This window comes from Ambystoma mexicanum, chromosome 5p, assembly GCF_040938575.1.
Source record: "Ambystoma mexicanum isolate Mex_15411 chromosome 5p, UKY_AmexF1_1, whole genome shotgun sequence".
Taxonomy (NCBI): domain Eukaryota; kingdom Metazoa; phylum Chordata; class Amphibia; order Caudata; family Ambystomatidae; genus Ambystoma; species Ambystoma mexicanum.
Genome location: NC_090930.1, coordinates 1,188,361,459 through 1,188,381,653, shown reverse-complemented (window position 1 = coordinate 1,188,381,653; position 20,195 = coordinate 1,188,361,459). Strand labels below are relative to the sequence as shown.

At 45.5% G+C, this 20,195-nt stretch overlaps 1 protein-coding gene across 1 annotated transcript in view; it reads right to left on the bottom strand.

Moving 5' to 3' along the window:
- TERT (telomerase reverse transcriptase) overlaps positions 1-20,195 on the bottom strand; it is a 679,541-nt gene that overhangs the window by 122,120 nt on the left and 537,226 nt on the right. The window contains exon 14 of the mRNA XM_069613652.1: positions 2,878-3,002. Within this exon, the coding sequence (XP_069469753.1) occupies positions 2,878-3,002 (125 nt within the window). The remainder of the gene's footprint in view (positions 1-2,877; positions 3,003-20,195) is intronic.

The following is a 20,195-nucleotide window of genomic DNA, read 5'->3' as shown; positions in this document are numbered from 1 at the left end:
TTTGTGGGGCCACGCGACCAGTTGTTGGTGTCGACCGTGGGGTGTCTTATTCGAAATACTGACAAATGTTGCAGTCTTCGATGACATGATGCGGATGCAAGCAGTATAAGCAGTCAAACCTATGGGAAACATTGGCGGGTGCAAGTTTTCAGTCTCCGGTTCCGTTCCCGTTGTTAGGATGTTGACGAATCATCGAAAGATGGATTTTTATTCATCAAAAGATGAAATGTAAGAATAATTTTCGAAGTTATTTGTAGAAAGAGATGTTTGAGGACTCTGAACAAGAACGTGCAGTAATAAATCTGAAGATGGCCGACAGAGGAGGAGCTAAGGGAAATGTTCCTTTTGGCTGGGCAGTATGACCCAAAAGTGACTATACTAGACCACAAAAGTGACAGAAGTTTTCAGTTTAAGATTAAACTGCTCTGTTACCGAGATTCCCCAGCCTAATGACAAGGAATATTCACAGCATGTGAATCTATGAAAGATACAAAGATGGAGAAAAACATCTTTCCAAGCATTATATGTTCATCATAATCAGTGTCATTAAATGAACAATCACCTGTAACCATCAGCACCAGTATGTTTTTATGTTTACTGAATTTAAAACTACAATACAAAGAGTGATGGCTACTATGCAGAAGGATCGCAAACCAACCATATGTCACTTCCTTGCATGCCAGAATACCTTAATCCATCTCTCCCTTTTCAGTGTTTGCTAAAGGTGGACATAAAAAAACTACAATAATACAACGCATAGGTTGAAAAGTTTCAACCATACACAAGTCTACGTTCAGAATTACGGTGGTACCATCTTTCCTGATTATGTGTGGTGTGAAGGCATCATGAGTCAGACATGGACAACAGGTTCAAGTTTTCTCAACAACATTTTATTTACCTAAAAAGGCAGGGTGGATTAATGCCCAACTTGCCCTATGCTAAGTGGGGATTCCAAACCTAAAGGAAATTAAGGATAGTCTACATCAGGAAGTCCAAAGTAAATGTTCTGTCTGTGTCCAAAACCTATACTTGCCCTCATATCTAACTGCATACAATGTGTAGGGATGTCAGCATCAGAAGGAATAGTGTTCAAAATAAAGTTCAGAGCTTCTTCGAGCTCTCTGGCTTGTAATGAGCTCCCCTTCCCCAAGTTCAAAGTAGTTCATCAAGTACAGGGGTTCCCTTCCCCAAGCGTTCAAATCTATTAGCTTTTAAACAAAAACAACATATCAGGTTTTTTTCCCCAAGAGTTCAAAACTTCCAAATTTCAAAACACTTTCCTTAAATATCACAAAAGGTCTGTGCACAACATAAGCTTCTTTAAAGGTGTTTTCAGTGGCATCTCCATTCAGGGGAACCTGGTCTAGGCACAGTTGTCCGACCACACGGTCGACCCATTACAGGTCCCATACCAGGACCCTACCTTGACTGCTTTTCCTTTGACACCAGTACACTGCTTTTCCTCAGCAGTAAGGTTTGCCTCAGTTACATGTGTCACACTCTCCTGACACTGTATTGTGGCTTCTTTAACCACCTTGTGCTGCTTGTTACACCTCCTTATGTTTCCATAGCTCTTGCCAATGCTCGTTTCTTAAAAATGTACAGTTCTTTGCATTTTCTTGGCTGTGACTAATGTTGGGTTTTTTATGTCCTACATTCAACTCTTTGTGTTCTCTTTGCTTTGGTGGCACTTGTTTCAATTAATGCAGTTCATTATTTCAGTGCAGTTCAAAACGTTCCTTTCAGTAAAGTTCACAATCTTTCTTTCATTACTTTCAAGATGTCAGAGTGTTTCCAACTTGCTTTCAATTCGTTCGGTTTTCAAAATACCTGTCACCTGCTTTAACTTGTGTTCGGAATTCAAAATGCCTTGATTTCATTTAATTTCCATCACTGCCTGCCATCCCGGTGTTCCCCCTTTCTAGTTTCACTCACTTGTCGGTCTTATGGCTCCTTGTGAGGTCTCCCACCACCACGGGTTCCTGTTTCTCTGTGCGGTCGCTGGGGTCTTCTCCCGACAGTCTTCTTGTGGCTCGCGCACAGCCAGCAGTGCTTCCACAGCAAAGCAGAATACATACAACCGCTTCCCTCATTCCTGCCGTCCTCCTTCTCATGGCTGGCCACCAGCTTCAGCTTGTTATGCCAGAGCTTCCTGCTGCATACACTCTGCACTGCTTCACGTGTCTCAGGCGCTCCTCGTGCCACGCCGCCACACCAGAGAGGTCTCCCTACACACAGCTGACACTGATTCCACAGCTGACACCATTTGTTTCAGGCTACCAGCTTTTAAAGCTCCTGCCTCCAGTTTCATTACAAAAATGGGTAGATGGCTCACCAGAAAAGCGGTCATCCTGCTCAGCTCTTGTCGTCGTCGTCCTCCTCGTCCCAGTACTTGGTTGGGGATGATAATTGTTTGCCTTCACAAAACGAGGCAGTGTTGGTCTAGAGTTGTCCTCTTCTTTTCCTAGTACCATATTGATGCAATTTGGGGAATACTTTAGGGGTATCACAGGGACAGGGCCGACAAAAGCCTATGAAAGCTTGAGGGATGGAAGGTTTTTGGTGAAAGGGAAATGGGGGATACCATGTCTCACGTCTTCTATCCACTCCCCAAGTCTCCTCAACCCAAGAAAGCCTCGCTCGCACATCCACCCTGAGGGTCAGGATCCAAAAACGATGGCCTTTGCCTGGCCACCTAAGAAGAGGATACCGGGGGGAAAGAAGTGAGGATGCCCTCAGGTTCCTCACAGTGACTAAAATGTACAATATGCTGTCGGCCTCAGTTCAACATGAATTGTGTAGATATTTTCTTTTTGCATTCCAGAACTCATTTGCTACACTGGTTGTGTATGGTTAATCAACTGCATACATACGTACCTATGTTTTTGGACTTCAAAATAGAGTAGCAGCATGGTGCCATATCAGAGATCACAGAGAGGAAGAAGGATGGGTTCTTTCTAACTCCCTGGTTAAATGGTAGCTGGATAACACATGCATGAAACCTGACAACAAAAAATACATTTACATTTTAGTTCCATCTTTGCATATTATTCTGGAAAAATGATGTATGGAATGCACACATCTCATAACAGTTTCCTAAAGTTACAGACTACATAAAACATATACAAAATTATCAAAATGTAAGCATAAAAAGTGACTGTAACATAGTTCTATTAATCAGAATGGGAGGACAAAACAACTATTTTAAGGCAGAAGGTCAACCAATGCCTGGCAACGCTCGCCCACTGCATTGCCATTTTCTGCTCACATCTTCAGGCTTCCCTCGGACACCTCCTCTCTTTCTCTCATCTATGATTGCCTAACTGCCATTCAAGATTGGCGTGCCGCCAATGATCTTTGTCTAAATTCCAACAAGACTGAGATTCTCCTCATTGGTAAACCCCCACCATCCTTTCCTCTCACTCTCTAGCTGGCCTCCCTTGGGCAGCCTCCTACCCCTTCCTGTGAGACTAAGAACCTCAGGGTCATCTTTGACTCCACACTTTCCTTCTCCGCCCATTTCTGAAGTCTCTAAAAAGTCAAACTTCCTACTGCACCTCCTCAGAGGTACTCTGCCTTTCCTCTCCTTCCCCCAGAAGCTCACCGTCTCCCAAGCTTTGGTTCTCTCTAGGTTGGACTACTGTAACAGCCTCTTTCTAAATCGACCTGCCTCCACTCTCCGCCCTTTACAACTAATCCAAAACAGGACTGCGAGACTTGTCCTTGGCCTCAAGCCCTGGGTTTGTACCTCTCCACCTCTGAAATTCCTTCATTGGCTCCCAGTGTATGCAAGGAATAAATTTAAAACCCTCTGCATTATCCACAAGGCTTTCTGGGGCCTGGGTCCAAAATACCTTCAACTATCCCTCTGTAAATACCTTCCCTCTCGAGCTCTTCGCTCCTCTTCCTCTAACTCCCTCAGGGTCGGTCATTTTTCAAAGAAATGAGCTGGGGGTAGATCTGTCTTCGGCTGGTCCCCCCCCCCCCCTTGGAACATCCTCCCTGCCAATCTGAAACTTGTGGAGAATCATCTACGGTTCCGGAAACACCTCAAGACTCTCCTCTTTACATCTGCCTTTGCCCGCCTTGTCCCCTGCTGATCTGTTTTCTCTCTCTCGGCATTGTGCACCTGGACACCTCTGTCCTCCGGGCCAAGGTACCTGTTCACCCTGCCACCCTCCCGCACTGCCTCCAGGCCACCTCTTGAACTGGGGTCTGTATCTCTACCCATACAGTCCCACACCCGTTTTCCTTATGCACTTATCAGATATACCCTGTCGGCTAACACCCAGCACTTGCCACTTGCTGGCTGCACTACCACCATTTATTGCCTTTATTTATTTTATTTATTTATTATCTGCTTTCTCCTCTGTTCCGCACTTTCCACTTCTCCCCCCTTCCATGCACTTTCCCCTTTTCCTGTTCCCATGCACTTGCGCATTTTCAATGTCACTGGGCCTAGTAAGATCGTTTTTGTTCTTCCCTGTTCCCCTCCCTTGCCTCGCTCTGAAACACTTGTGTACGAGCGCAATATAAATAAAATATCAATATCAATTCAATTCAGCACAATATAACCATTTTTGAGAGATTTCAACTTTCTTTTGGATAGCTAATGCCTTTCACCCATGTAAATCAGGAGTGTGTAGAAGAAATGTTTACATTTTACTGGGACATAGTATTAGGACATAGCAGAACTGGCAGTCTTGAAGATCTTATAATAAATAAATGGGACCAGAAAACTTGTCTGAAGTGTAGGAGAGGGATGACAGAAACAAATACAGGGCATGTAGGTTGTAAGGGCACCCATGTCACAATGCCATACCCTACTACCCATCACCATAAACTTGACCTTTGGATGAGAATTAACTTCTTTTTAGCCATGCCTGAATCAAGATCATCAAGAGTTTAAAGAGTATAAAAGAACTCTTTTGCTAGGTGTGATCATATTTAATTACACTTCACAGCCATTAGAAAGCTGTCTTTCCATACATCACCAAGTCACAAAGCAGATGTGTTAGATCCCAGTCAGCAGAGCACCTTTAAATACAACTATGGTGAAAAGGTATACCATTATTGCTTTTCCTACTGACCAATACATCAGAAGAAAGGCAAAGAGTTTGAAGGATCCATTTCAGTGAAGAGGCACTTGATGTGACTACTTCAGGAGTGGTTTTCCACAGGACTAGAATTCACAAATATCATTTTGATATCGTGGTAATCTTTTGTTAGCAAATATTCAGTGCCATAACAGTACTCGGTAGGGGATCTTACAAGCACTGATCAATTTGATCTCTGCCTCAAAACTGATGCAAGTGGTTGATATTGCATGGTTACTGCCAGAAGTGTTTTGAAGAAGAAAAAAACAAGATTCTGCAGTCAGAATGGTTTAGCGCAGATGGTGACCTTACAATTCTGCAGCATGCCAAATATTATACAATGCCTTAGTACTGCATGCTTTTAGGGCTCAAGCTACTGTGCATTCTTCCAATTTCCCACTGGGCAGATGGATCGTAATAATTGTGAGATCTGAATAATCAGATTTGCTAAATGCTTTGCTCAAAGGTCATTGTTCGGCAGATCATATACTTAAAAGAATACAATAATTAACTAATTCCACCTTTTCGCGGTGCAGTCTAAATGCGTCTGGTACCTGAAATAACCAGTACCAGAAATTTAAATAATGGGACGATAAGGTGTTTAGGTGGATATGAACAGCAGGGTGAACCAACGTGCAATTGGAGTAGGGGCATTGATCAGTGTGACTTGCTACGCTGTTCCTCATGTTTCTCTGCTATCCCTCCCTGTTTTCCTGTGAGCGCTACTGCTCTCGAAGCTCCCTCAGCAACCGCGTCTCCAGCAATTGCCATTTACATTGTCAGGTGCCCTAGAGCTGGGAGCTGTGTAAGGAACTCATGGTGGCAACAGTAAAGACAGACACAAGTGATCACGATTCAAGGGTATTTATTTAAACAATATGCAGGCTTGAAAAACGCCTAACCTAAATCTAAGATGGGAGCAAGCTTCGACCATCAAATGAAAAATAAGGCAGTCCTTGTGGCGTCTTGTCACAGTAAAAAGGCATATACTAAAAAGAAAAAAAAAAAAAGTGTGGGATATGGATTTCAATAAAAGAAAAAGTGTTCATAATAAATAAGTCAGGATGTGATTACCAGGGGTTTCCCTTCCTCACGTTTTCATCACGGGACAAGTTTAGTCTCCTGAGCACAGCACACACTCAAGCTTTCTCAGCACGAGTCAACAGAAGACCTGATATTTTCAACAAACAAACACAAAAAGTTTGGTTCCACGTATAGTTTTGGGTGACGGTCTCACCCTGAGTCCCCCTCTTCCGGGCGCAGACCTCTCACAGTCGTATTCGACAACTCAATTAAACAGTTCCCTTCCCAACGAACTTTGAGTATTGACTTTCCACCCCTGGATCTCCCTATTTCGGGTTCGGACCCCTTTTCAATCGCCAGCCTCTCTCCTTCGGGTTCACTCTTGTCAACTTTTGCAAAACAGTTCACTTTGGACATCCCTTCCTGGTTTCACTGTTCATGGAACTTTAGACTTACACTCACAAGTCTTAATGTCTTTCACCCTGTGGGATTAAATTCCCTTTGCTTCACAATCATCCGTCGGTCAAAGACTTTCGACTGTACAGAGGATTTTACAAGACCCTTGTATGACCACTTTGACCTCCTCTTGCCTTTCTCCCAAGCCCTTCTGGTAACTGTAGTTCAATAGCGGGATAATCGCCTAGCGTTTCTCGAGTGAACACCCACGTGGTATTTGATTCTGCTTTGCTGGCTTTCCCCTTTTCTTTTACCAGCAGTTCTTTGTTTATTCAAAGTTCAATTAGCCGCTTGCTACTTTCGTTCAATTCAGGTCGGTTACTTTATTGGTTCTCCTATGCACTCACTGGCTGTGATGAACTGCTTTGATTTCCTGTCTGTAGAGTCCAGGCTGGTACCATTGGGCCATACGTCTCTCCCCGGCTTGGTTGTTAGCGGAGGAGGTGCTCGGGTCCGGTTGACATCTGCTGCAACACACGCTGGCTATTGTTTGCAGTCTTAAGATTCCTTCTCTTGAGGCTTCACAGGCCTCTGTTGATAAGGGCATGGTCACTTCTCCCCTTGGTATCCCCTCAGCTTGCGTCTCTTTCTCCGCCTCTTGAACTGCTGTGCTGATTTAGCTCTCACGTCGTGCTGTCTGTATACCTTGTAGTGTGCGGTCATGCTCCACCTTTTATCCCTGTGGGGAAGGGAAAGGGCTGTCAGGTGTGTGTGATTCTGGTAAATTGGCTGACTTTGCCTGACCCTTGTATTGGGACATGTCAGGTAAACGACTCTGGTGCTAGTCCGTTGTCTTTCGTGTTGTGCGAAAGTGTTCATGTCAGAAAAGGGAGGACAGTGTTTTGGAATATCTTACGTGGTAGGATGGGGAAAAGGTGTTTAAAGAAGGGGGATACCGCATCTCACCTGTCGGTGTCCCACTCCCCATGGACCCCCCCCCCCCCCATCCAGGTGATCCTCCCGCACTGGTCCACCCATAGGAACTGAATCCAAAAGCGACGGCTGTGTTCTGGCCACCTGGTTGACAGATCCCCAGCGACTAGACAGGGAAACACAGTCAGGCTTCTCCAGATGTCAGTAAAGGCATGGAAGCTGGAGGCCCCTCTCCCGGCATCCCAGGAGCATAAGCAAGACAGATATCGGAAAGTGCTGCAAGAAGATCAAAGATGTTCACACACACACACTAAGCATGGTATTTTAGGGTGAAGAAAGGGAGCACCATCAAGAGTGGTTGAATGCTTGATGCTTTTAAATAATTTATCCCAGATCCGGGAGGATGGCTCAGCGGCAATGCGTTTGTCTTGGAAGCAAAACAATGCAGCCCAACACAGGTTCGAGCCTAGATAAGCACGCAATAAAAGATTAATGTATCCTACATTTTTCTATTCCCCATATTGACCAGCAAGGATACTTCCAAGATTTGTATTGGAGGCTGATTAATAACATGGCATTGTTTTCGCTGAAAAAGCATTATCTGTTATGTATTCTTTGTATTCTCTGTAATCATATAGAACTGTCCAAGACATCCAGTGAGTCAAAGACCTCCGATAGCTGAGTTTATGTCTGGGGAGTATGCATACAAGTTATTTGAATTTCACAGTGTTGAACCAAGAAGATTTTTAGGACCCTTTCCATGGATAAGGTAATGATCACCTTCCCCAATGTATAGAGTTCAAGTTATCAAAGAATTGTGCTTGCCTTAACGGTAATCTAATGACTAAGGGTGCAGAAGTAAGGCTCGGACACAATGGTGGCATATTTTCGGGCACACACTTATCAAAAAAGGATTGGAAAAAAATGCCTCTCTAGCCTCAAAGCTAATAAGGGGTTCCCTGCCTCAAAGAAAACTAATGAAATTTTCAGAATGACAAACCAAAAAAGTGTCTCAAAAGACTACCTCTAACTCCAACAGTGACTTAAATACAATGTGTAAGGATGGCCACTTCCCACAGTAAACTGTTCATAGTAGTTCCAACAGAAAAGTTCCCAGTCTCTTGGGTAATCAAAAAGTGATTAAATAAACACTGTTCACAAATATAGCACTCCAAGGCTAGGGTTGTGCTCCTTTGCCCTAGACTTTTTCTTATTTTACTTTCTTTCCATTTGGGCTCCTCTGACCTGTATCCTTATAGGTAAATCACTTAGGCAACTCCCACGCTGGATTGTTGTGTTCGCTAGAGTCAACCAGCTCCTGTGAGAAGCTAGACCGCTCACTCTGTTTTACCAGGTTGAGCCTCAGATTCTTGGTCATCTTCTTCTTCAGAGTACTTATTTTCAAACCAGATGCAACATACTTGGTATTCTTTGGTATTTTAGTTTTCCCTAGTATATGGAGTTTACTGACTTGACAACAGAACATATTGGTTCTATCCAGAGAAGGCGAAGGAGGATTTGGTAACTGAGAAGGGGTTGGGTGTATTGAAGCATTGGCATACCGCGTTCTCTGAGAATAGTCATCCCCAATTCCGTAGGGGCCTTCCTCCCCCAATGCGGACCTCCCTCAGTGAACTATCCCTAGGGGCAGAATTGTGCACTGCCTTGGATCAATGGGAAAGGTCTCCCCCTAGGGAAGAAGGGACGCCATTCTCAGATTCGTCACATGATGTAGTTCGAATAAATAGGGATACGATCAAATGGAATCCTAGGACATATAGATGAATTTGAAACATGGGGAATGTGCGGAATGTATATGAGCATGGGATCTTTATAAGGAATTCAAAGGTGGTTGAATGCCTAACATCCTTTATGAGTTTACTTGGGCTAAATGAATTACTTGGCAAACCCAGAAGAAAGTGCCTATGTCTCTTTTTAGATAGTCTGGGGAGTGAGAAAAGATGCACCTGGCCTTGCTATGTGCTTTTTTGTGTTTCATTGAGAAAAGATGCACTTGCCAATCCTATATGCGGTTTTTGTTTTTCCATATCCATTTACTGAGTTTAACATAATGTACATCAACAAAATTATCAATAGCCAAATTCCCCATATCCGTTCTTGGTCCAAACAGGCAAGCACACCATTAAGTAAGCAAATATGTCAAGCTCAAAATGTCCCAAAATACCACCCCAACCCCTATAGTCCTGGAGCTGTAAAAGTCACTTTTGGAGTGAACATTGAGGAGGAGTGGAGGATCTCTGGTAGCCGGAAGAAGCCATCAGCTAAATGATGCAACCTGTGGAGGTGGTACATGGGAGATCCCCTAGAACTCTCCTGGTGTCCCCTTCAAAGGGAGATCTGTGGTATGTTTACACAAGAAATACTTCTAATGAAGAATAAGGGGAAAGTGCCCAATTACTCTCCTCTGTAGGTAATAATGCTGGGGGGGAAGAAGAACAGAGAACATTAGTCTTCGCTATGCACACAATACAGGAAAGGGGCTCCGTCTTTGAGATCACAAGCAAAGCAGGATTCCAGATAAAGCACATCTCGGAAGTGCAAACCCGCAAGTGGAAGGGGAAGCAGAGGCCAACAAGAGTCCACTGGCAATGAAGGAAAGGAACACAGTAAATGGGCACCACATGAATACGCTAGCAGAGAGTGAAAAAACATGCTGTCACATACAAGGGACCGCCCGGCAACCATAATGCTGGTGTCTGACCCCAAGATGGCAGACCAGCTATTCCAGTCCTCTGTCTGCGGACACCAGGGACTGAGCTGAATTAAATCTTAAATTATACGAGAACACCTTAATACCATGGGGAACATATGACATATGTAAGTGGAGGAGGTGGAACCCTTTAGGCCATTGCAATGGCACAGCCATGGACCAAGCGGCAAAAGCACCCACCCAACAATACTCAGTGGAACAATAAATGCCTAAGGCAAACACATAAAAGAAGGCAGAAACAAGTCGGGAGTGTGGGTGTTAGGGCCACGCACCTGAGCGCTGATGTTGCAGTAGCGAGAGTAGAGGAAGAGAGAGAGAGGAAGAACCAAAGGATGCAATGTCAAATAGGTCACACTGGGTCATACTCAAGAGTGTGGCAGTGCAGTAAAAAAAGTGATGGGTTAAAGCCACTTTCACCATATAACAATATTGAAACTCTAAAACTGCTTGGGGAAATGTCTTCAATTAACGCCCACGTTATTACCCTATGCAGTATTACTGAGAGTGATAATATTACATTTCCCTAATGGAGTCCTTTAGAACTCCAAAATGGGGAATAATTGAAGGCTCTGCGTGACTCTGAATCATGCAGACCCTTCTTTAAGTTACCCCAGTCAGAAATGATAATTCTGTTTGGTGGTATCTCAGCAGATAATACAGCCACACTCTTAATTACGCCTATTGTAGAACAATTGTAGAACAAGAGATAGCTAATTCAAGTAAGCTGCACTGTAGAAAGGTATGGGGGAAGCCAAACTAAGAAGACTGCTGTGGGCCATGGCCCAAAGGCTTGCAGGAGGCCTTAAAGAGTGAAAGCAAGAGAATAGACTTTTGGGGGCTCTAGCCGAGATTCTGGTGGTAGCTCAGAGCCAAGTAAACATTTTTGCAAAGGTTTGAGAATCTAAACTGACCCTGCGGTGGGCTCAAGGGTACGACCATTGCCTCAGGGTATTAAATATTGTAAACTGACAAAGACCCAGGTGGAAGACCCTTAAACGAAATGGAATAAACTGCAAGGGCAACAGGCTTGTGGACAGCCCTGATCAGATACTTAGGCTAGCCCAACATGGGTGACGCCACTCCAGAATAAAAAAATCCTTTCTCATTGTGGGTTCCAAGAGCGGCCTCCAGAGGAAGGAACCCGCAGTTGAAGCTACAAGGTCCAATCTAGTAAAGGGCATCAGGCGCTCCATATGGCAAGACTGATAATAAGTCAGGTCTAGTGCCTGCAGTGCTTCAAGGATCAACTAACAAGGCCAGAAGTGGTCTGGCTTCTGGATTAGACTGGGTACCATTCATTTGATCTAAGACATAAGGTTCTCTTAGCGTAGACTCATCACTTGATTTGATTTGCCCATCATTCTGGCATTTTTCCTTGAAAAATCACCATACTTTTGTTGATTAGTTAGTTGCTCCCTTGGATCCTGTAGAGGTTTTTTGTCCACACACTAGGTCTCCTATCTAAGAAACACAAGGTTGGGACTTAAACCAGGAACATCTGACTATTGAAGAACAGTAACAAGAAAGAGGGCAGAGAACTGCCCAACGTGATTGGTGGTTGGCCCTAGAGCCTGTCAGACCAACTTGTGGTTTATATATACTCTTGTTGCTAGCTCAGATCCTCCACTGCGCAAAGTAGACCCATTCTATTTTTTTACAGCCTTCCCGAATGCCAAACAAAAGTAGTTATTTTTCATTCTTAATATGAATGAGTGTTCTGTTACTACATCCTCATGACATATGCAAAATGAGCACACAACTTGCTATCCTTTTATTGCGCTACTTTTAATACACATTTATACAATACCTCTGGTGATGGATTCAAGGGAGGTTTCAAATCAAGCTTAACAAAAAGATGTATGATTTTTAACATTGGCAAGCAGGTGAGTGAGTTTTTCGTCTGCCGAGCAAAGTCATACAACAGGTTGGCAAAATCGGAGGAAAGTGGCATGTGAAGAGAGAAGCAGGTATATTTTCTGTATGTCCATTAACTCCCATAACTTTAGAACTCATCCCAGGTAGGGTTTTGCAGCCTCAACTCCCACACTGTAATTACTAAATGAGCCGTCAGTTTAGGAGTTAGACTTACCGTTAAGTCATCCCTGTGCCCCATTATCACAACAGCAATGGTCACTTTTAATGGAAAATTCAATGATTATTGTGTATGAGAAAAATGTGATTCCAACAGCATACCAACAGGGGTTATAACCAGCAAATATAAATAACGTCTATCTGACCACAGTTCCACCAACATGAGTCTGGAGTAGTTTGTGTACATTTTGTACAGTTTTGAGGAAGACAGATGCCTGATTGAGGAGCTACTGAAAACAGTAGGCAGACTACTATTTATATTGTGCTTCCACAATATATTTTCAGGTAAGTACGGTCTTTGTTACCTGTAGCTGTTGCTGGAACTGCTGCTTCAGATGATCTGCTGCCATTCAGTCCTTCTGGGGTGAAACAGTTTACTCGATGGCAGGCTCCAGAGAGACAGCCATCATTTGTTGGAGTCTGGTGAGCCTGGAGCGAGCTGCTTTCTAATCTGAGAAGAACTGACAGTTCTATTCGGACGTGACTGCAGGGAGCAGACCCATATTGTTCTCTCAGCTGTGGTGGAGGAGTGCTACTGTTGTGATTTTGGAGCTAACAGTGAAAGCATAGTTGTGAGGCCGATATCCTGACGTAGAGTCCGGATGCTGTGAGGGAGGGTGGCACTGCAACCAGCACCAGAGGTCCAGCTGTCATTTTTTGGTGGCTCATGCACCTGCAGTTTGTTGTCCTCAAGCCAATGGAGAAGCGGAGGTATGCAGAGTTGAAGGTGGGGCCTAATCTGGAGTGCTGTTTCCCCTGCAGCGGGTGATGGGCATTGTTGAACACTGATATTGGACAAAAGGAGTATAGGGGAGAGGGTTTCCCCACTGCTGTGGTCTGTGCAGTGGATGCCCTCCTCAGCCATTTCAGATGCTGCAGCATCCGGGTAGTCCGCCTCTTTCTGGTCTATGACCTTCTGCTTTGACGGCTGAGGGCCCGTTAACATGTGCTTTGGTTGGGAGACACACCTGAAACTGTTGGACTTCAGTTGATGATGATTACACTGTTTATTGGTTGTATGGACACACAAGATGGGCTCATTTGCAACATCTGTATATTTGACTATATTGAAACAGATTTACATGTTTAACACACAAAAATAAAATCCATCTGCCTACAATTTTGGAAATGCCATTGACTATTTGAGTGGCACATTGTTAAGCTTTCAAGTGTTCCTCAATAATTGCTCTGCATGCTCCAATGATCCTCTGCAAGGGATTTGAGTATTGTAACAATTAACGGACCATTTTGAGGGTTGATCCTGCAGCATACACTTTTATGCTGATTGTAATTGTTTATTTGTACAGCGCTTATACACAAGTGAAGTGCTTCAAAGAGCTTCAAGGCGGGAAGGGAGCCAGGCAATACAGTAGTCATTCTTAGGGCTTGTAGTTTCCGAATGATCTAACAAAGAAGTGACTAGTGTACTAGGCCCAACAGCATTTCTCCTAGTGCAAGTGCATGAAGTGTTTCAGGTGCAACCAAACTCGGTGAGGGGAGTCAGAGGGGAGGGGGGGGGACAGGACAGAACCTACTAGCCTAGTAAATTCAGGTCATGCAAGTGTACAGACAGAAGTGTGCCCAGTCCAGCAGGGCCCTGGGTTAAGTTAAGAGAGGTTACCCCTCTCATAGAACATATGCTGAAAGTGTAGAAGTGTTTAACATAGTGCAGGGGCCCAGAGGCAAGTGCAAGACTGGCGGGGGAGCCTGGGACCTGTGAGGCTCTGGAGGTGGACCAGGCAAGCAGTCAGCTAAAACTGAAAAGAGAAGATTGAGAAAGAGGCTGTTGCAGTAGTCCAGCATAGAAAGAACAAGGGCCCTGGAGAAGGTGATCCTTTGGGGGGGAAGTGAGAAAAGTTAGAATACCTCTGAGGAGGGGCAGCTGGCAGTGGGACTTTTTGGAGCTGTCCGAGATGTGAGAAGAGAAGGAGAAAGTGGAGTTGAAAATGACCCCAGATTTTTTGCCTCACTAGCAGGTGGGGACGCAGGGCCAAGGGAGGCTGGCCAGTGAGAAATTGGGAAAGCAGGAGCCAGGGTCCCAATTAGGATGATCTGTCTTACTGCCATTGAGGCAGAGATCATTAGCACCACACCAAGACTGAACTGCAGACAGACAGTCAGGAATGAACAAGGAGTAGGAAGAGGCCGGGGGTAGCCTGAAAGAGCAGAGAGTCATCCGCATAGCACTGAAAGTTAGAGGTAAAGGTAGAGATCTTGTGTGCCAGAGGGGCCATGTAGATATTGAAGAACCAAGGGGATAGGTTAGATCCCTGGGGGACACCACAAGTAGAGAGAGTAATAGAGGTGAGAAGGACCCAAGTTCCATCTGGGAAGGACGGTCAATGGAGGCAAGCCGCGCCAGGGCCAGATCTGTGATGCTCAGGGTATAACTGAGGCGGGAGATCAGGATTTTGTGGTTTACCGTGTCAAAGGCAGAAGAGAGATCGAGGAGAATAAGGACAGAAGGAGAGATAGTCAAGATTTGAGAGCAGGTCTTCACAAGTGTTCGGAAGAGCATTTTCGCGTGCCTCTGGATGCTCTAAAGCAGGATGATGGTCATGGAGACAACCAACAGATTCAGTGTGGAAGATGAGCTGAGAGATGGCAAATTTCTCCAAGAGTTTGCCCAGGAAAGGAGTGATGGAGATCGGGTGCTAGTTTTCCAGGATAGAAGGGTCAGTAGAGGTTTTTCTGAGCAGAAGGTGCACAAGAGGGTGCTTGAGAGAAGTGGGTACGACTCCAGTGGCGAAAGAGAGGTTGCAGAGATCAGGCAAAGCTGGAGCAAGAGAATCAATGTTGCCTTTGATGGTTTTAGGAAGCCATGGGACAACCTGTTTGGAGGAGGCTTTCATTGACTGGACCTGTGTAGAGACCTCCTCAGGTGTGATGGGGAGAGGCAGGAGAGAAGGGGGGGAGAGTGCCCGAGGAGGGCCCAAGAGATGTGGGTACAGGCAAAGGTGCGTAAAAGAGAGGACTGGATGTCCTGTGTTTTGGCAGTGAAATGTGCAGCCAGGGCCGAACAGAGGGCCTGGGTGGGTGCAGTAGGAGTGGCCAGTTCCTTGCAGACTTTGAAGAGTTCAGCCGTTTTAGATGCCGCTGAGATGTGGGATTGAATATAGACTCTTTTCTGGGAGCAGATGCAGAGTCTATATTGCCTTTGAAGACGGCGGCAGGCCAGTTTGTCAGATGGAGCTCCTGAAGATCCCCATTTCAATACAGCTGCTCTGCACTTTCTTTTAAGGGCAGCCAGCTCAGAGTTGTACGAAGAGTTGCACTTTTTGGAAGGCTTCAGGCAGACCCTCAGGAAGGGAGCAAGAATGTCAAGAGTGTTAGAAATGGAGTGGTGAAAGTGAGAGAGGCCTGTGTCAGGGTTGGAGTCAGCCACAGGAGTAGGAGTGTAGATGGAGGTAAAGGCAGCAACTGTCACTCTTTTCATGGGTTGGATGACCTTGAAGTCAGGAGGCAGTGAAGGGTGTGTCAGTGCTGGAGGAGAAGAGAGCTTCATGCGGGAGGAGAGAAGAGAATGATCAGTCTAGGAGAGTGAGGTAATGAGAGGGATAGAGAGAGGGATGTCTGTAGAGATATTAGCATCTAAGGTGTGGCCACCGCTGTGCGTTGGGCCAGAAGGAAGAATGGAGAGAGAACGAGAGTCGCATAGGTTGCAGAAAGGACCTGAAGAGTCAGGAGAATCAAGATGGATGTTAGGAACCCCCAGCAGGAGTAGTTGGGAGGAGGAGGAAAGGAGAGAGGAGGTGTTAGGCAGAAACCTGTGCAGTTCCCTTAGGGAACACTGCAAAAGATTTAAGACTACAGGTGTTGGCAGTAAACCCACTTGGTAGCAGTCTGTACCACCCAGATTTACCTGGTAGCTGTGGCTGAGCAGTCAGACTTCCCTCAAGAAGAGTTAGGCAGTATGCAAAGTATACACAATAGGCACTCAGACACAATCATACAAGCAAACACTGACCAGAGCTTTGGTATCAAAGTATATAATTATTTATTTAAAAACACACGGTTTGAAACACTCCAGCACTCTTGTTGTAAAATATTCTAAACACAGTTACTATTGTAATATGTACACCCCTTTTTCCTTATCAGATAAGTCACAGTAAAACACCACTTATTTTCATACAGAGGTGAGCGCTTAACTAGATGGCACTCCAATAGGTTTGTGAGAAAGGGGGAAAAAACAGAATATGGAAAGGTACACCACTCTAAGGTTCAGGAACACTGTTAGCAAGGCAGAAGAGCAAAAGTCACTGGTGAGCCAAAGTCCAAAGGCTGGGCCCACTCTTAGAGAGAGCAGAGCACAAATGCGCCCAAGATCACAGTTACACTAGGCTTAGAAAGTCTTGCAGAGAGTTCAAAAAGAGTTTAGAGAGGCTTAGGAAAGTTTAGCCAGGGTGTCCCAGGCTAACCCAGGTTCGAAAGCCGGGGGCTAAATCTACCCCGTACAGTCGGTAGCAAGGGAAGCCAGGCGGGACACGGTACCTTAAGTGGGAAGGATCATCCAGCGGTGGCAGTTGTTCCTGGCAGTGGGTGCAAGTCGCGTCGTTGTCCAAGGGAAGAGAAGATCTCCACTTGGAGGAAAGATGAAGGTCGTTGCACTACCAGGGAAGAAACCAGCCGCAGAGTTTTCCGGTTAAAGGTGGTACCTTTGTTTCGCGGTCATGGTAAAACGTGGTATCCTGGTTGCCGGGGTGCTTGGAACAGGCAAGGCGGCCACGAGGTACGTCGGGAAGGCGAAAAGACGGTGAAACTGGCTATCCCCACCAGTCAAAGGAAGAAGACTCTCTGGCGGGAGATCTCTGTCATTGGGAAAAGTGGTGGGACGGTCCAGCAGGGCTCCACCGGTGGTGGTGTCATGGCAGGTCGGCTCAGCTTCTCCCTCGTCGGATTCTTAGGTCCTGTGGCGACTTCTGAAGTTCCAGTCCCCAAAGCCCTGCTTTTATGCAGAAAACCCCCATTCACTCAGCCTAGCTGTCACTCAAACATGCTAAGTGGTGAGCCGGCCGGCTCACCACTTGGGCCAATCAGGACGGAGTGCGACTTGAGTTGCCTAGGCAACTCAGTCCAGGGTGCCTAAATCCCCCTACACCCCTCCTAAGTACCCCAGACAGAGTGGCACCACTTTGGAGGGCTTCTGTGGAGAAGCCCACCAAAAAGTGGAACAAAGGGCTCGACTTGGGTTGGAGTCACAGAAGAGAACACAAACACCATTTTAGAATCAAGTTTTGGCAAAAAATACCAACCGGAGAATTAATATTAATAAAATAGACCGGCGGTATGTTCGAGGCTACCGTAAATAATTAAATAAAGATAGTAGCCTAAAACAATGGGAAATCCCATAGGAAAATATTCGCGGTTGAATATAAAAAGTAGTATCCACTGCCACCAGCCAAAACTCGATCAGGGGGGACGGAGACGTGCCCCCTCGACTAACAGACCCTGGGGCAATTGAATTGCCCTAGCCAGTACGTCCACAATATGATGGTTTGTACTGGTTCTGTTCAGAATTTAAGACTAGTAAAGTCAATGGTAACTTTACATGCCCTGGGAGACAGTAGTCAGTCCCAGGGTATGGAGTCTATACTGGGGGGTCACTATGACACCCCTGTGTCACTGTACTGAGGGTGCTGTGTAACACATCATAAAAACACATGAAGCCCTATGGAGTAAAAGACCCCGTAGCCCATTAAACACATCTAGATTCACACTCAAATCATGCCCAAGAGTGAGGGTAAAAGAGTCTCACTCTTGGCAGGAGAAAAAAATAAACCCCAAAAATCCAGCAAAGCTGCTGGGGGACTCACTAGGTTAGGAAATTCAGCCTAAACAGAGAATTCTCCCTAACAGGAGGCCAGGCCAGCCCATTCAGAGAGGAAGAGGGTGGGCTGGCCTGGCGGTCGATAGAAGGTGGCCAGGGTAAGAGAGGAGACAGGAGAAAGAGAGAGCCTGCAGATCAGACATTCAAAAGAAGAGTAGACCTGAGTGGGAATGATGGAACAAGTGATCTACTCAGGAAAGAGCAGGGCTACTTCCCCCACCTGGCCTATTAGGCCTGGGAGCAGAGAGGTTCTTGTAGCCTTCAGAGTGAAGTGTCAAAATTCATGAGAGCTGTCCTTGAACCATGTCTCAGTAAGGGCAAGGGTATCAAGATCCAGAAGTTCAAGGAGGTGGCAGATATCAGACGAGTGCTTGCCAGCAGAGCGAGAGTTAAGTGTGGCAATGTGGAACAGATCAGGGGAGCTGACTTATGAATTTGCTGGGGGGTGCCCAAATATAGGAAGTGACATCACCAGCAGTTATAGGACCGCATTTGCACGTAGTCGCCAACTTGGTGCAAGCGGGATAGTGGGGGCGCAGAACAGTGGAAACATTGGCTAGCATGTACTGCATATACTAAAGTCAAGTAAGAAGGAGGTTTAAGCCTTCCAGTTGCATTCCAGTAGGCCAACACTGCTGCTACGCCACCCCTCTATAATCATCCAGGTTGTAGTAGCCCTCAAAAGGCAGAGCAACACAACTAGGATGAGAGAACGAAATGCCATCCCATCCTGTGAGTGTGTCAAACCTCAGAGCAAAGACTGTGAGTGTGCCTCCTACCTTGGAGCACAATCTCACTAATTTGGTGCAAACCTCGCAAGTGGGTGCATGGGAATCCCATGCATGTGTGGGCTGCAGACCCTGGATGACATGCTCACTTCTTCAGTGTCAAACTCCGGCCAATGTTCTTTGGGCAAGCATTCAGGATGGGTCTCAGACCTTTAAACAGTGTGATATATTGAGTGGGCACCTCAATCCTTGGAGCATAGTATACCCGTTGCTGGTAATCTCAAAACTGAATGTACAGTTTCACTCTTGGTCATCTCAGTGACCCCGTGTATATTAATGGAGTCAGTCTCCCATCAGGGAAGACAATTATATTTCTGTTAAAACACTCTGAATTCTCACTCCAGTTTTCTTGATCTATAGATCCATACCATATTCATTGTGTGTGCAGGGGTGATAACTTGTGTCTGAGAGAGCTCATTCTTGCATTCAGGAGAGATAAAGGGGTAACAACCCCATGTATGTGGGATCAGACTCATTTTTCCCCATGGCCCTTCACTGTAGAATGAGTGCGCAGGTTTTAAGTCCCTGCTGATTCTGCTATTCTACAGGCTCAAGCCTTCTATCCCTTGCCCCATCACGGCTTCCAACATCCTCAGGGGCAGTTTATGGACAGCAGGCAGCTCGGGGCATGCTGTTGCCAATTGAATGTAGCCAAATCTACTATTTAGACATTGGGTGAGTGCCATGAATCCACATTGGTGGTGAAGAAGCACTCAATATACAGAACACAATGGTATAGTGTTGCAGTCCTACTGATAAATGACAATTCGGTCTGTTTAAATGTAAAGCAGAGTGGCTGAGAAGTACAAGCAGTGTGCCGTTAAAAATAAAGCAGCTGTGGTGGGTGGAAGTGCTGCTTCGGTCGCATCAAGAGTATGCAATTCCCTGCGGGTAGTGTTCGTCAATTCCTATTGAAGTATAGCAGTCCTATTGAAAAGTGCCATTAAAAGTGAAGCTGTCCAGTAGGCTGGATCAGTGCTGCCCCATAAAAGGTGTAGAAGCCTCTGTGAGAAGTGGCAGTACTGTCCCAATGCTGAGAAGTGTAGTATTTTCACATTAACTATGCTTAAGCACTTTGGGTTATTGAATAGTGCTGCTACATTCCATCCCTTTAAATATATTAGCTCTTGTATAACCACAACAGTGAGTTATTCTGATGATGATGATGATGATGAAGATGATGTCAGACCTGCTCAATAGTTCTGGTTCTGTATCATTAAATGTACTTCAGATCTTCATAATCTCGGGGGGATAGCTCAGGGGCAACGTGCTCGCCTTGGAAGCAAGACGACATGGAGCATCACAGGTTC